Source organism: Pecten maximus, chromosome 9 (assembly GCF_902652985.1).
Source record: "Pecten maximus chromosome 9, xPecMax1.1, whole genome shotgun sequence".
In the NCBI taxonomy this organism is placed as follows: domain Eukaryota; kingdom Metazoa; phylum Mollusca; class Bivalvia; order Pectinida; family Pectinidae; genus Pecten; species Pecten maximus.
The window spans coordinates 42,254,749-42,273,377 of NC_047023.1; the positions used below are offsets into that span (position 1 = coordinate 42,254,749).

Here is an 18,629-nt window from a genome sequence, read left to right on the forward strand (position 1 = left end):
ACGTGGCGACGAGGGGACTTACCTCCCCTTGTCTCTCTTATAGCGGCCAAGTAGACACTCCCATGAGGTGTACTCCTACTTAATGACGACAGGAACACGTGTTGTAAAAAAAAAACATACACTGTCCCTAAAGGACTCACACAACTAAATAATTTACTATATGTTATTACTAGTGATCCCATCCCTTTATTCGCTTGTTTGAAGTTCAAATGATGCGAAACTTATATCAAATAAAAGTTTGAAGTTTTTTCTATCGGATAAATGTTGTTATTGCATAGGTTTAATGGCATATTAGAGCACACGGGTACTCGAAAGACAGTAACCCTGACATTAACAGTACACTGGGGTACCCCCACCTGGGGAATTCCCGCCTTTTTACACCTCGAATCCTACGCCATTCTATTTTCAGTAGGAGTGTATATTTTTGATTTTCTAAACCTCAAGACCCTACACTTTATTCTCGTATATAGAAAGTACCCATTTCATATGTTATTTACTCAGGAAAACAGCTACAAACCTAAGAAACACATTTTCCTCAGGGACTTGGTTCAGGTGAAACACCAGCTGATTGGCTGATTTAGTTGTGCGAGTCCTAAATAGAACCTCGAGATATTCCGGACTGGGAGACTTCATATATTATATAAAATGCATGATATAGCAAATTAAGGGAGATATCTTATATACGATATAATTGAAATACAGGATCAACATTGCTCCTTGAATAACTGTTACACTTGTCGTCAAGTTCCTCAATATTCTTCCCTCCTTCAACAAATCTTTGACATCACACGAGACCATATAAACCTTCCTTCGGTATTTAGTTAGGCGCCAAAAGTAACAGGATAAAATACAGCGACCAGACCAGGACATAAACCCGGAAACCCCCAAACTCTAGGCCGACACTCTAACACTTTGAGCTACTTGGCCACCAGAGTTCATATCCACGTCCAGTTCCGCTATATTCATCCTTCCTTCAACAACGTCTTCGAGACCATATACCATGGGTATTAAGTTGTGCTGAAAATCTAACCAGACAGGAAATATACCACGGCCAGTCTGGGCTGGCGTTTAGCCCAGTCCAATTTCCTTATACGCATACCCCTTCTGAATGGTGGAAGAAAACCACCGGACGTATTTTCAGTATCAGTGATGAGTTATACATTCAAAAATACATTGTAGCCTGGTATGTACATGTGGTTTGATATCAAACTGTGTATAATTCATTAAAACGTGGTACAATTTATTTAACGTTGGACAACACAGAATTACCCACGGACCTACTAATTGTATAAATGAATACTTCAGAGGATTGGACTTGAAGTGGGATTATCATCATTTAAAACATTTGTTTGATATCCTAGCATTAATTGGTAATGTAATTCCTTTATTACCATACCTTTCATAAAGAAGTCTCATACAGTAAATAGCATTAATACACTGATATGACGTCATAGCTACAATCATGAGGCTGGCGGTATTACACAAATAAACTTGATTCATTAGTACGCTTAAGGTGACTAAAATCTTGTTCTCGAATGAGTCCAGTGAGAATCTATATGAAAAAGGTGTAACAATTACATTGCATCATCGTCAGTGATGCTGGCGACATCTTACAACCTACTCGTCCTTCTAGGACTCGTCAGTGATGCTAGGGGACACGATACAACTCACTCATTATTCTGGGACTTGTCAGTGATGCTTTGGACATCATGCAGCTGTTTCGTCCTTCTAGGACTCGTCAGTGATGCTAGGGACATCATACAGCTGTTTCGTCCTTCTAGGACTCGTCAGTGATGCTAGGGACGTCATACAGCTGTTTCGTCCTTTATGGAATCCTCAGTAATGCTAGGGACATCATACAGCTGTTTCGTCCTTGTATGACTCGTCGGTATTGCTAGGGACATCATACAGCTGTTTCGTCCTTCTAGGACTCGTCAGTGATGCTAGGGACATCACACAGCTGTTTTGTCATTCTAGGAATCGTCAGTGATGTTAGGGACATCACACAGCTGTTTCGTCCTTCTAGGAATCGTCAGTGATGTTAGGGACATCATACAGCTGTTTCGTCCTTCTAGGACTCGTCAGTGATGCTAGGGACGTCATACAGCTGTTTCGTCCTTTTTGGAATCCTCAGTAATGCTAGGGACATCATACAGCTGTTTCGTCCTTGTATGACTCGTCGGTATTGCTAGGGACATCATACAGCTGTTTCGTCCTTCTAGGACTCGTCAGTGATGCTAGGGACATCACACAGCTGTTTTGTCATTCTAGGAATCGTCAGTGATGTTAGGGACATCACACAGCTGTTTCGTCCTTCTAGGAATCGTCAGTGATGTTAGGGACATCATACAGCTGTTTTATCATTCTAGGAATCGTCAGTGATGTTAGGGACATCACACAGCTGTTTCGTCCTTCTAGGAATCGTCAGTGATGTTAGGGACATCATACAGCTGTTTCGTCCTTCTAGGACTCGTCAGTGATGCTAGGGACGTCATACAGCTGTTTCGTCCTTTTTGGAATCCTCAGTAATGCTAGGGACATCATACAGCTGTTTCGTCCTTGTATGACTCGTCGGTATTGCTAGGGACATCATACAGCTGTTTCGTCCTTCTAGGACTCGTCAGTGATGCTAGGGACATCACACAGCTGTTTTGTCATTCTAGGAATCGTCAGTGATGTTAGGGACATCACACAGCTGTTTCGTCCTTCTAGGAATCGTCAGTGATGTTAAGGACATCATACAGCTGTTTCGTCCTTCTAGGACTCGTCAGTGATGCTAGGGACGTCATACAGCTGTTTCGTCCTTTTTGGAATCCTCAGTAATGCTAGGGACATCATACAGCTGTTTCGTCCTTCTAGTACTCGTCAGTGATGTTAGGGACATCACACAGCTTGCTCATCCGTCGAGGACTCGTCAGTGATGTTTGAGACATCAAACAGCTGTATCGACCTTCCATGACTCTTCAGTGATGTAAGGGACATCAAACAGCTGTTTCGTACGTCTAGTACTTGTCAGTGACGTTAGGGACATCATGCAGCTGTTCCGTACGTCTATGACTCGTTAGTGATGGTGGGGACATCACACAGCTTGCTCATCCGTCTAGGACTCGTCAGTGATGTTTGAGACATCATACAGCTGTATCGTCCTTATATGACTCTTCAGTGATGTAAGGGACATCATACAGCTGTTTCGTCCTTGTATGACTCGTCAGCGATGTTAGGGACATCATACAGCTGTTTCGTCCCTATAGGACTCGTCAGTGATGCTAGGGACATCATACAGCTGTTTCGTCTTTCTTGCAATTCTTCAGTGATGCTAGGGACATCATACAGCTGTTTCGTCCTTCTAGTACTCGTCAGTGATGTTAGGGACATCACACAGCTTGCCCATCCGTCTAGGACTCGTCAGTGATGTTTGAGACATCAAACAGCTGTATCGACCTTCCATGACTCTTCAGTGATGTAAGGGACATCAAACAGCTGTTTCGTCCTTGTATGACTCGTCAGTGATGTTAGGGACATCATACAGCTGTTTCGTCCCTATAGGACTCGTCAGTGGTGCTAGGGACATCATACAGCTGTTTCGTCCTTCTTGCAATCCTCAGTGATGCTAGGGACATCATACAGCTGTTTCGTCCTTCTTGTACTCGTCAGTGATGTTAGGGACATCATACAGCTGTTTCGTCCTTCTAGGACTCGTCAGTGATGCTAGGGACATCATACAGCTGTTTCGTCCTTCTAGGACTTGTCAGTGATGCTAGGGACATCACACAGCTGTTTTGTCATTCTAGTACTCGTCAGTGACGTTAGGGACATCATGCAGTTGTTTCGTACGTCTATGACTCGTTAGTGATGGTGGGGACATCACACAGCTTGCTCATCCGTCTAGGACTCGTCAGTGATGTTTGAGACATCAAACAGCTGTCTCGTCCTTCTATGACTCTTCAGTGATGTAAGGGACATCATACAGCTGTTTCGTCCTTGTATGACTCGTCAGTGATGTTAGGGACATCATACAGCTGTTTCGTCCCTATAGGACTCGTCAGTGATGCTAGGGACATCATACAGCTGTTTCGTCCTTCTTGCAATCCTCAGTTATGCTAAGGACATCGTACAGGTTACTCATCCTTCTAGGATACTGATGGGATGCTAAGGGCCTAACTTCATACTCAGAAGTCAGACACGTGTTAGAGTACCCCATCACGTAACTTAAATGTGATAATAGGAGGCGACAAAAAAAAAAAAATAAAAAGAGAGAAAACTACTAAACAAGTTTGATGACAGAGGCATCAATCAGGGGTGTATTCTTTGAAATCATTGTGACACAACACATGGATAGCATATACACTCTTACTTAATATCGCATGTCAAAGTCACGTGGTATTTATAAGGTATGTCGAATTTATATATGTAGACATGTAATTTGCCATTCGCAATTTAGGATGAAATAGACGTAGCTGTTTGGATATAACTCATAAAGGTTTCGCTCACATTAGTAGAATTAACACAATGTGCGCTTGAGAAACGTGATACAGTCACTAGTATTTTCTACAATCTCCTTTAATTTCTACGTTTTATGCTCTGTCTTCACTAATTTAAAAACTAATTCCGTTTACCTAATTTACAGTACATCTCCATACTGTCTATACTTATTACGTTTGACTCTTTGAATGGTCTCAATCTCAATCTATGTTTAGTCAATAACTTGCTGCCCTCTTTTCAGAACAGGGAATTTGTTGTTGACTTCACACAGCATCAGGTATATTTGAAAAGAATAATTCGATTCCCTGGGGAAACATTTGTGAGAAATAAATGAAGTGAACCACATGTATTTGAGCGTATCAACCTGAGGCACAGAGGAAACAAACATAGAGGTTAAAATAGTGAACTTAATTGACTTTCTGGTCGACAACATCGTAATTCAGTTTGGGGACAAGATTTCCCTTCAAACTGTGCCCCTCCTTTGTAATCGTTTGATACCAGGCTGATTATATTATACAGAACAGGTTACAGAGACCATGCAAACCCCTTCAATTTCACCCATAAATTGAAGATTTGTTATTTCTAAATAGCAAAATAATTTTGGCCATGTCGATCGGATACTCCCTGAAGCAAAATATATCACCGATGCAACAACGAAACCGCAGTTATAATCTTAAAATGATAAAACCACTGGTATAAGAGGAATTTAAGATGACGTCCAGGCACTACCGAGTCTTTATCAGCCGCTTACCTCGATCTTTAAATACAACATAACCAGCAGGCATAGCTTATAACTGATCTGTAGGAAAACCGTGATGATTCCATTGTTCATCACCCTTTTCCCTTTATCATCCCTGCTTCTCCTACCTACGATTATATGTGTCGGCTGATTCGATGTTTGAAGGACTGGCTCCTATCATTACGGAAATTGTATGATAGACAGAGGATCTCATTTGGAAATATTCTATATTCATAACCGATATTAAGGTGTTATATATGTATTGAAGACAGACGTGTTATATGTTTATTGAAGACAGACATGTTATATGTTTATTGAAGACAGACATGTTATGTTTATTGAAGACAGACATGTTATATGTGTATTGAAGACAGACGTGTTATATGTGTATTGAAGACAGACGTGTTATATGTTATAGAAGACAGACATGTTATGTTTATTGAAGACAGACATGTTATATGTGTATAGAAGACAGACGTGTTATATGTTTATTGAAGACAGACATGTTATATGTGTATAGAAGACAGACGTGTTATATGTTTATTGAAGACAGACCTGTTATATGTTTATTGAAGACAGACATGTTATATATTTATTGAAGACAGACGTGTTATGTGTTGTATTGAAGACAGACATGTTATATGTTTATTGAAGACAGACGTGTTATATGTTTATTGAAGACAGACGTGTTATATGTTTATTGAAGACAGACATGTTATATGTTTATTGAAGACAGACATGTTATATGTTTATTGAAGACAGACATGTTATATGTTTATTGAAGACAGACATGTTATATGTTTATTGAAGACAGACATGTTATATGTTTATTGAAGACAGACATGTTATATGTTTATTGAAGACAGACATGTTATATGTTTATTGAAGACAGACGTGTTATATGTTTATTGAAGACAGACGTGTTATATGTTTATTGAAGACAGACGTGTTATATGTTTATTGAAGACAGACATGTTATATGTTTATTGAAGACAGACGTGTTATATGTTTATTGAAGACAGACGTGTTATATGTTTATTGAAGACAGACATGTTATATGTTTATTGAAGACAGACGTGTTATATGTTTATTGAAGACAGACATGTTATATGTTTATTGAAGACAGACATGTTATATGTTTATTGAAGACAGACATGTTATATGTTATTGAAGACAGACATGTTATATGTGTATTGAAGACAGACGTGTTATATGTTTATTGAAGACAGACGTGTTATATGTTTATTGAAGACAGACGTGTTATATGTTTATTGAAGACAGACATGTTATATGTTTATTGAAGACAGACGTGTTATATGTGAATTGAAGACAGACATTTATATGTTTATTGAAGACAGACATTTATATGTTTATTGAAGACAGACATGTTATATGTTTATTGAAGACAGACATGTTATATGTTTATTGAAGACAGACGTGTTATATGTTATAGAAGACAGACATGTTATATGTTTATTGAAGACAGACATGTTATATGTTTATTGAAGACAGACATGTTATATGTTTATTGAAGACAGACATGTTATATGTTTATTGAAGACAGACATGTTATATGTTTATTGAAGACAGACATGTTATATGTTTATTGAAGACAGACATGTTATATGTTTATTGAAGACAGACGTGTTATATGTTTATTGAAGACAGACATGTTATATGTTTATTGAAGACAGACGTGTTATATGTTTATTGAAGACAGACGTGTTATATGTTTATTGAAGACAGACATGTATATGTTAATTGAAGACAGACGTGTTATATGTTTATTGAAGACAGATGTGTTATATGTTTATTGATGACAGACATATTATATGTTATTGAAGACAGACATGTTATATGTTTATTGAAGACAGACATGTTATATGTTGTATTGAAGACAGACATATTATATGTTTATTGAAGACAGACATGTTATATGTTTATTGAAGACAGTTGTGTTATATGTTTATTGAAGACAGACGTGTTATATGTTTATTGAAGACAGACGTGTTATATGTTTATTGAAGACAGACGTGTTATAAGTTTATTGAAGACAGATGTGTTATATGTGTATTGAAGACAGACATGTTATATGTTTATTGAAGACAGACATGTTATATGTTATAGAAGACAGATGTGTTATATGTGTATTGAAGACAGACGTGTTATATGTTTATTGAAGACAGACATGTTATATGTTTATTGAAGACAGACATGTTATATGTTTATTGAAGACAGACATGTTATATGTTTATTGAAGACAGACATGTTATATGTTTATTGAAGACAGACATGTTATATGTTTATTGAAGACAGACGTGTTATATGTTTATTGAAGACAGACATGTTATATGTTTATTGAAGACAGACATGTTATATGTTTATTGAAGACAGACATGTTATATGTTTATTGAAGACAGACGTGTTATATGTTTATTGAAGACAGATGTGTTATATGTTTATTGAAGACAGACGTGTTATATGTTTATTGAAGACAGACATGTTATATGTTTATTGAAGACAGACGTGTTATATGTTTATTGAAGACAGATGTGTTATATGTTTATTGAAGACAGACGTGTTATATGTTTATTGAAGACAGACGTGTTATATGTTTATTGAAGACAGACATGTTATATGTTTATTGAAGACAGACGTGTTATATGTGTATTGAAGACAGACGTGTTATATGTTTATTGAAGACAGACGTGTTATATGTTATAGAAGACAGACATGTTATGTTTATTGAAGACAGACATGTTATATGTGTATTGAAGACAGACGTGTTATATGTTTATTGAAGACAGACATGTTATATGTTTATTGAAGACAGACGTGTTATATGTTTATTGAAGACAGACGTATTATATGTTTATTGAAGACAGACATGTTATATGTTTATTGAAGACAGACGTGTTATATGTTGTATTGAAGACAGACATGTTATATATTTATTGAAGACAGACGTGTTATATGTGTATAGAAGACAGACGTGTTATATGTTTATTGAAGACAGACATGTTATATGTGTATAGAAGACAGACGTGTTATATGTTTATTGAAGACAGACATGTTATATGTTTATTGAAGACAGACGTGTTATATGTTTATTGAAGACAGACATGTTATATGTTATTGAAGACAGACATGTTATATGTTTATTGAAGACAGACGTGTTATATGTTTATTGAAGACAGACGTGTTATATGTTTATTGAAGACAGACGTGTTATATGTTTATTGAAGACAGACATGTTATATGTTTATTGAAGACAGACGTGTTATATGTTTATTAGAAGACAGACGTGTTATATGTTTATTGAAGACAGACATGTTATATGTGTATAGAAGACAGACGTGTTATATGTTTATTGAAGACAGACATGTTATATGTTTATTGAAGACAGACGTGTTATATGTTATAGAAGACAGACATGTTATATATGTATTGAAGACAGACATGTTATATGTTTATTGAAGACAGACGTGTTATATGTTTATTGAAGACAGACGTGTTATATGTTTATTGAAGACAGACGTGTTATATGTTTATTGAAGACAGACATGTTATATGTTTATTGAAGACAGACGTGTTATATGTGTATTGAAGACAGACATGTTATATGTTTATTGAAGACAGACATGTTATATGTTTATTGAAGACAGACATGTTATATGTTTATTGAAGACAGACATGTTATATGTTTATTGAAGACAGACGTGTTATATGTTATAGAAGACAGACATGTTATATGTTTATTGAAGACAGACATGTTATATGTTTATTGAAGACAGACATGTTATATGTTTATTGAAGACAGACATGTTATGTTTATTGAAGACAGACATGTTATATGTTTATTGAAGACAGACATGTTATATGTTTATTGAAGACAGACATGTTATATGTTTATTGAAGACAGACGTGTTATATGTTTATTGAAGACAGACATGTTATATGTTTATTGAAGACAGACGTGTTATATGTTTATTGAAGACAGACGTGTTATATGTTTATTGAAGACAGACATGTAATATGTTATTGAAGACAGACGTGTTATATGTTTATTGAAGACAGACGTGTTATATGTTTATTGAAGACAGATGTGTTATATGTTTATTGAAGACAGACGTGTTATATGTTTATAGAAGACAGACATGTTATATGTTTATTGAAGACAGACGTGTTATATGTTATAGAAGACAGACATGTTATATGTTATAGAAGACAGACATGTTATATGTTATTGAAGACAGACGTGTTATATGTTTATTGAAGACAGACATGTTATATGTTTATTAGAAGACAGACGTGTTATATGTGTATTGAAGACAGTTGTGTTATATGTTTATTGAAGACAGACATGTTATATGTGTATTGAAGACAGACATGTTATATGTTTATTGAAGACAGACATGTTATATGTTTATTGAAGACAGACATGTTATATGTTTATTGAAGACAGACATGTTATATGTTATAGAAGACAGACGTGTTATATGTTTATTGAAGACAGACGTGTTATATGTTATAGAAGACAGACATGTTATATGTTGTATTGAAGACAGACGTGTTATATGTTTATTGAAGACAGACATGTTATATGTTTATTGAAGACAGACATGTTATATGTTTATTGAAGACAGACATGTTATATGTGTATTGAAGACAGACGTGTTATATGTTTATTGAAGACAGACATGTTATATGTTTATTGAAGACAGTTGTGTTATATGTTTATTGAAGACAGATATGTTATATGTTTATTGAAGACAAACAGAAATGAAACAGACGAAGCCTCCCCTTTTTGAACATGTTGTCATATTAGACATGTTCATTTCAAGTCTAGATTTCATCCCACTGATAATAACAGTCTTTATTTATATTTTTATAACATGTTTAGCTTAAAAGCTCATCTTACAATGTACATATGGTCAAGATATGTATAGAAAATACAATATGTACAACATATGAAAGAAAAATACTTTAACATTAAACAAGACCAATCAATTTAAGATTAAATAAAATACATGATTTGGAGCTGTCATTAAATGTAAAAGATAAGAAGTTCATACAACCACAGCAGGGTTAGAGATTACTCTATAAAAACACTCTTTGTTGCTTTCTTAAAAGATAAAAGCGTTGATCAGTTTCTCATATGACTTGATAAAAGAGAGTCAATGTATGAACTTCTTGATATTTAAAAATTGTGTTGAGCTGGATTCTTAGGTACCTTGTACACAAACATCCTATATAAAACTCCGTGATACAGCTATTTCGTCCTTCTCCTTTAGAATTCATCTGTGTTTCCGAATGTCAAAAAATGCTGAAATCAAAGGAAGTCATGAAAACCAAAATTATCATAAACGAATGTATTAATATAAAATGAGATGTGGAATTTTACATGTATTATAAAAGAATACTGAATTCGTTTTATATTAGGGACATCAGTTTCAGAAACGCAGATGTAAGTAGGAAATCAAAATCAAATCAGAATCCATGTGTATGTCAGTTGAATATAGATTTTCCTGTGTAATATCTAGTTATGGGATGCATGGGTTCCCAAAGTGCTAAAATAGGTTACATAACAAAACTATTGAATTAAAATATCCATTTATCAAACGTTCTTGTATGACTGACTCCAAAAGAGTAGTTATCAGAATTTCAATTCTACTGGAGGTATGTACGTACAGTAGACTTTTGCAATGAACATTAGTCACGTGATCAGACGTAATTGAATCACATAAAGGGATAAGCAGGACGTCAAATCACCATCAGGATTCCAACCCGACAAATGCGTTTAAGATTGCTGTTGGTGGGTTTCTTCCAGTACTCGTAGACGGAGATTTGTATTTCGTAAAAATGGAACTCTAATGCAAATTAATGTTAGATAAATGGCGATGTCGTCAGCTGGGTACACCGGCCGTCCAAATCCAGCGTTCATGTGTGCTTCCGAAGCCCAATGTTATCTCGTGCTATGTAGAAAATCTCCAATGAAATTGAAATTAAGCTAGTGCTTTCGCGCCGTCAAAAGGCAATTTACGTTGAATTCAAGCACCGCCGTGGATACTTTAATTCTGTTACTTTGTCCTTTCCTTTTCTCGGATTTTCCTTTTATATTTAAATGAATACAAATGGCGTAGGATTTGATACAAACTAAAACAATAAATTAGAGAAACAGAGAACCCTGTAGACAGTCTACATCTCATTGAAGTGTAAATGTGGTCGTAGGTGTTCAGACCTGGCTTTTCATTCTAATTCCAATCCCAGATAATGCATATCATGTGACTTGTATACGATATGTATAGAAGAATAGAACAATCTTAAACATACCAGATGTTTTTTTACTCTAACGTCGCTTGAACAAATAAAAATCAATAAAAATTCGTTTGAATAAATCTAATTTACAGTCCAGATAGGTCTTTTCACTACAATCGAGTCCGTGATTTGTTAAACAGTATCTAACCTACATACATAATTACATCTGTATTGTCGGTATATATACTTAATTAAATTTTCGTGACATCATCAATATCCACGAATCATTAAGAGGCATTGCCGAACGTTGTTTACTTTGTAGGAACATCGTCAATATGTGCATTTCAGTGATCCCATCTGTTGCTGTGGACCTTTTGCATGTGTCATCGATTAATTAGTAAAGTTAACACAGTTGTCATCAATTAATTAGTATAGTTACACTGTAACACAGTTGTCATCAATTAATTAGTATAGTTAACGCAGTTGTCATCAATTAATTAGTAAAGATAACACAGTTGTCATCAATTAATTAGTATAGTTAACGCAGTTGTCATCAATTAATTAGTATAGTTAACGCAATTGTCATCAATTAATTAGTAAAGTTAACACAATTGTGATCAATTAATTAGTAATGTTATCACAGTTGTCATCAATTAATTAGTATAGTTAACACAATTGTGATCAATTGATTAGTAATGTTAACGCAGTTGTCATCAATTAATTAGTAAAGTTAACACAGTTGTCATCAATTAATTAGTATAATTAACACAGTTGTCATCAATTAATTAGTATAGTTAACACAATTGTGATCAATTGATTAGTAATGTTTACACAGTTGTCATCAATTAATTAGTAAAGTTAACACAGTTGTCATCAATTGATTAGTAATGTTAACGCAGTTGTCATCAATTAATTAGTATAGTTAACACAATTGTGATCAATTGATTAGTAATGTTAACACAATTGTCATCAATTAATTAGTAATGTTAACACAGTTGTCATCAATTGATTAGTAATGTTAACGCAATTGCCATCAATTAATTAGTAAAGCTAACACAGTTGTCATCAATTAATTAGTAAAGTTAACACAATTGTGATCAATTGATTAGTAATGTTAACGCAGTTGTCATCAATTAATTAGTATAGTTAACACAATTGTGATCAATTGATTAGTAATGTTAACACAATTGTCATCAATTAATTAGTAATGTTAACACAGTTGTGATCAATTGATTAGTAAAGTTAACACAATTGTGATCAATTAATTAGTATAGTTAACACAGTTGTCATCAATTAATTAGTATAGTTAACACAATTGTGATCAATTGATTAGTAATGTTAACACAGTTGTCATCAATTAATTAGTATAGTTAACACAATTGTGATCAATTGATTAGTAATGTTAACACAGTTGTCATCAATTAATTAGTAAAGTTAACACAATTGTCATCAATTAATTAGTAAAGTTAACACAATTGTCATCAATTAATTAGTATAGTTAACGCAATTGTGATCAATTGATTAGTATAGTTAACACAGTTGTCATCAATTAATTAGTATAGTTAACGCAGTTGTCATCAATTAATTAGTATAGTTAACACAGTTGTCATCAATTGATTAGTAATGTTAACGCAGTTGTCATCAATTAATTAGTATAGTTAACACAAGTGTGATCAATTAATTAGTAAAGTTAACACAGTTGTCATCAATTAATTAGTATAGTTAACACAAGTGTGATCAATTGATTAGTATAGTTAACACAAGTGTGATCAATTGATTAGTATAGTTAACACAGTTGTCATCAATTAATTAGTATAGTTAACACAATTGTGATCAATTAATTAGTATAGTTAACACAATTGTGATCAATTGATTAGTAATGTTGACGCAGTTGTCATCAATTAATTAGTAAAGTTAACACAGTTGTGATCAATTGATTAGTAAAGTTAACACAATTGTCATCAATTAATTAGTAAAGTTAACACAGTTGTGATCAATTGATTAGTAATGTTAACACAATTGTGATCAATTGATTAGTAATGTTAACGCAGTTGTCATCAATGAATTAGTAAAGTTAACACAGTTGTCATCAATTGATTAGTAAAGTTAACACAATTGTGATCAATTAATTAGTAATGTTAACACAGTTGTGATCAATTAATTAGTAAAGTTAACACAGTTGTCATCAATTAATTAGTAAAGTTAACACAATTGTGATCAATTGATTAGTAATGTTAACGCAGTTGTCATCAATTAATTAGTATAGTTAACACAGTTGTCATCAATTAATTAGTAATGTTAACGCAATTGTGATCAATTAATTAGTATAGTTAACACAATTGTGATCAATTAATTAGTATAGTTAACACAATTGTGATCAATTAATTAGTAATGTTATCACAGTTGTCATCAATTAATTAGTAATGTTAACACAATTGTGATCAATTAATTAGTATAGTTAACACAGTTGTCATCAATTAATTAGTAATGTTAACGCAATTGTGATCAATTAATTAGTATAGTTAACACAATTGTGATCAATTAATTAGTATAGTTAACACAATTGTGATCAATTAATTAGTAATGTTATCACAGTTGTCATCAATTAATTAGTAATGTTAACGCAGTTGTCATCAATTGATTAGTATAGTTAACATAGTTGTCATCAATTAATTAGTAATGTTAACACAGTTGTCATCAATTAATTAGTATAGTTAACGCAGTTGTCATCAATTAATTAGTATAGTTAACACAGTTGTGATCAATTAATTAGTATAGTTAACACAATTGTCATCAATTAATTAGTAAAGTTAACACAATTGTCATCAATGATTAGTAATGTTAACACAGTTGTCATCAATTAATTAGTAATGTTAACACAATTGTCATCAATGATTAGTAATGTTAACACAGTTGTCATCAATTAATTAGTAATGTTAACACAGTTGTCATCAATTAATTAGTAAAGTTAACACAGTTGTCATCAATTAATTAGTAAAGTTAACACAGTTGTCATCAATTAATTAGTAATGTTAACACAATTGTCATCAATGATTAGTAATGTTAACGCAGTTGTCATCAATTAATTAGTAATGTTAACACAGTTGTCATCAATTAATTAGTAAAGTTAACACAGTTGTCATCAATTAATTAGTAAAGTTAACACAATTGTCATCAATGATAAGTAATGTTAACACAGTTGTCATCAATTAATTAGTAATGTTAACACAATTGTCATCAATGATTAGTAATGTTAACACAGTTGTCATCAATTAATTAGTAATGTTAACACAGTTGTGATCAATTAATTAGTATAGTTAACACAATTGTCATCAATTAATTAGGAAAGTTAACACAATTGTCATCAATGATTAGTAATGTTAACACAGTTGTCATCAATTAATTAGTAATGTTAACACAGTTGTCATCAATTAAGTAGTAAAGTTAACACAGTTGTCATCAATTAATTAGTAAAGTTAACACAGTTGTCATCAATTAATTAGTAATGTTAACACAATTGTCATCAATGATTAGTAATGTTAACACAGTTGTCATCAATTAATTAGTAATGTTAACACAGTTGTCATCAATTAATTAGTAAAGTTAACACAGTTGTCATCAATTAATTAGTATAGTTAACACAGTTGTCATCAATTAATTAGTATAGTTAATACAGTTGCCATCACGTTTGCCTTTCCTATGTGACATCAATTTATTGTGTAACTGAGAAATGTTTCATTGTGATACTTCCTCCTAAAGTTGCAATTGATTAATAATGACTCTCATACATAAAACACTCAGTAAGTTCCTTAGACGTGAGCTACGATGGAATGCGATGTACGCCCATTCCTTAAAATAGAGTTAACGAGTAGGACGATAATTAATAGGACGTAATAAAACAAAATGAAACCTTGTTCCGTGATGTGTAACACCCAGCCTCCTCAGTTTGGCCTATTACATAAAAAGGTGAACCAGGGCTGGTGCCACCTGTATGGCTTGATGTCTATAGCTGATTGTATCTGCCTTTCTCATGCTAGGAGGAGCCGGTAACAAGCTGGGTAAAGCCAAGGAACTAATTACGTACATCTGTGGAAACCAATCACATACAAGGCCAATTATATACTTCAATATCGTAGTCAAGAAACTAAATAACATCAGATATATCATATCTGTTCATACGAGTTCAATGCTAACAACATATGTTATATCTTATCATCAATGTAACAATTTAATATCCCACTAATCGCGGATAGAAAATATCACCAGGCGAAATATTGTTGAAAATATATATCGTAAGTTAAGTCTTCCCATTAATGACTAAAGATGAAAGTGCCCACAGCCATGGTTTATAAACACCTAAATCAGTGTTAAACAATAACATTACTATTCCGTACGTAGGTCCTGTAAGAACGAACTCGCACTTACACCAACTTTACTCCTTTCGGCTTCTCCGTGTAATATCGTTTACAAACAACAACCGAAGTAAACAATATTTTGATATACAGATAAAGTATGGGGTTGGGGGATATTATAATATTCTGGTTTACCGAGACCTGGAAACCAGACACCTGTCCTATATATTCACTCCTACATTTTATACTTTAACCGAGACCTAGAAACCAGACACCTTATATATAACCGAGACCTGGAAACCAGACACCTGTCCTATATATTCACTCCAACAGTTTATACTTTAACCGAGACCTGGAAACCAGACACCTGTGATATATATTCACTCCAACAGTTTATACTTTAACCGAGACCTGGAAACCAGACACCTGTGATATATATTCACTCCTACATTTTATACTTTAACCGAGACCTGGAAACAGACACCTGTGATATATATTCACTCCTACATTTTATACTTTAACCGAGACCTGGAAACAGACACCTGTGATATATATTCACTCCTACATTTTATACTTTAACCGAGACCTAGAAACCAGACACCTGTTATATATATTCACTCCTACATTTTATACTTTAACCGAGACCTAGAAAACAGACACCTGTGATATATATTCACTCCAACAGTTTATACTTTAACCGAGACCTGGAAACCAGACACCTGTGATATATATTCACTCCAACATTTTATACTTTAACCGAGACCTGGAAACCAGACACCTGTTATATATATCTTTACTCCTACATTTTATACTTTAACCGAGACCTAGAAACCATACACTTTATATATAACCGATATCTCGAAACCAGACACCTGTTACATATCCCCACTCCTACATTGTATACTTTAACCGTTTTATCATACCGATACAGACGGGGGAGATATCTAACATACAATGTATTTGTAAAACCCTGACTCGATAGGGAGATATTTAACATGTTTGTAAAACCCTTACTTGATAGCTCCGTCATGTAAGTCAGGTGACGATGGACCAAATGGAGGGAATTAAGATACACAGGCTATGGTTACCTGCATTGCGTTTGCTTCAATTTCACAAGAATAACTGAATGACCTGGGATTTGATTGGTAAATAATTTGTCGTTGATAATATTCTTGATTCGTGCCAGAATACATTGTCGATTTGTAACATGACATAATACCCATCTTCAATCAGAACGTAAACTTTATATTGGCATAGATCGACCAGACTTATCCCAATGTCGTCTTCAGTATTCCAGAACGGTAACAGGTCATCTTCATTTGCTCACCAAACCGTGACAGTGTCGAAACTGAGAAACTGTCGTCTGAACATCGAGTGAGGTCGTAGAATTTTCTCTTAAAGTAAGAATTAATTTGTAAACGATGTCGATGGTACATTTTTATAACATTAGGGACGCCAAATCTGTGACGTTACATCTGACATCTACATCAGCCATGGCATGTTCTGTAATGATGATGAGATATATTGTAACTTGGAATGTTGAAGGGATGACAATATTACAAATCGAGAGGTGCATTAGATATCATGATATTAATGGAAACAATTCTATTCTGTTTTGGCTTGTTTGAAGATATGTTTAGTACGCCTGTGATTCTATTCTTCTCACTTCCCTGGTTCTTATTTTGAAGACGTGACATCATAAATATTTCACCAATTTTGCATTGTGAGAGACATCACTGATGTATACTTCCCAACCCCTGGTCTTGTTCTCCATGTTTTCACGTGTGTTTCTTATGTACAACATTCAATTCTTAAGGGTTTTCAAGTTTATCTTTTGATCAGTTCTGTTGTCCCTTAAGATAGAAGTATGACTTAGTTGATACATCGGCACTGTCTTGTTGGGTTGGAATGCGTCGTTACGTATATACACTATCTTAATCAGCGTAGCGCATAGAACAAAAGTATGGCTTAGTTTGCACCTTGGTATTCTCTTTAGGCTTGGAAATGATTGGTGTCAAAGCTCAAATAGACTTGACCTTATTTATATTTAACAAGTAGGTGATGGAGTCTCGTAGTGATGTAATTAGAGCGTCGAGTAGTACAAAGAATACAATGATATATTACACTAACTAATCGTCAGGGGTATTAGGAGTATACTGTGGTAACAAAATTAACGATGGTAGGTGTCTCTTTCAATATACAATGAATGTACTTTATCTAAAAACTTTGTTCTTTCGGTATTTCGGTATTTTGATGTCTGTGTTTATGGGAAACATCGGTAAAAATTGCTTAAAACCATGTATTTTGTATTTTTCAGTTTTTCGAGAAAAAGGTTCCAAACAGTTCTCTCTACGTTTACTCGAACAAGAGGTAGAGAAAGGACACGATCTCTGAAAACATTGGAAAGATGTCAGACGCAGAGGTCAACATGAAATCAAACCTCTAAGGACAAATAAAATGACGTCACTGATAATGATGTATGCTGACGATAAGATACATATGTAACAGTGAAGAAAGATGACTATCCAACGATCTCATCAAGGTATATAGAGGCAATAAAATTTCTCAAATAATCTGTGTGATTTATAGTTGTGTAATATTGTCATAGAAGAGTGCTAGATATGTGTTTCAAAGGTACATTTCACCTGGTTTTGATCTAAATTTAAATTAAAAAAACTCACATTTATACGCAGTATCTAAATAAACATCTAAATGAATAGGTCATCTCGTAAGCCAATGATCACGTGTCTACCATTGTTAGATCTCCCGCCAAAGACAGCTGAGTGTTAATAAACAAA

General features: G+C 33.9%; 1 protein-coding gene across 3 annotated transcripts in view; it reads left to right on the forward strand.

Moving 5' to 3' along the window:
• Positions 1-18,406, forward strand: part of LOC117334855 (gonadotropin-releasing hormone receptor-like) — a 119,359-nt gene extending 100,953 nt beyond the window's left edge. For 2 of the 3 annotated variants that reach the window (XM_033894680.1, XM_033894681.1), the window contains exon 4: positions 18,149-18,406. In XM_033894680.1, coding sequence (XP_033750571.1) covers positions 18,149-18,225 — 77 coding nt within the window. In that variant the 3' untranslated portion in view covers positions 18,226-18,406. The remainder of the gene's footprint in view (positions 1-18,148) is intronic. The other variant, XM_033894682.1, reaches the window with a different exon arrangement.
• Positions 18,407-18,629: the final 223 nt, after the last annotated feature.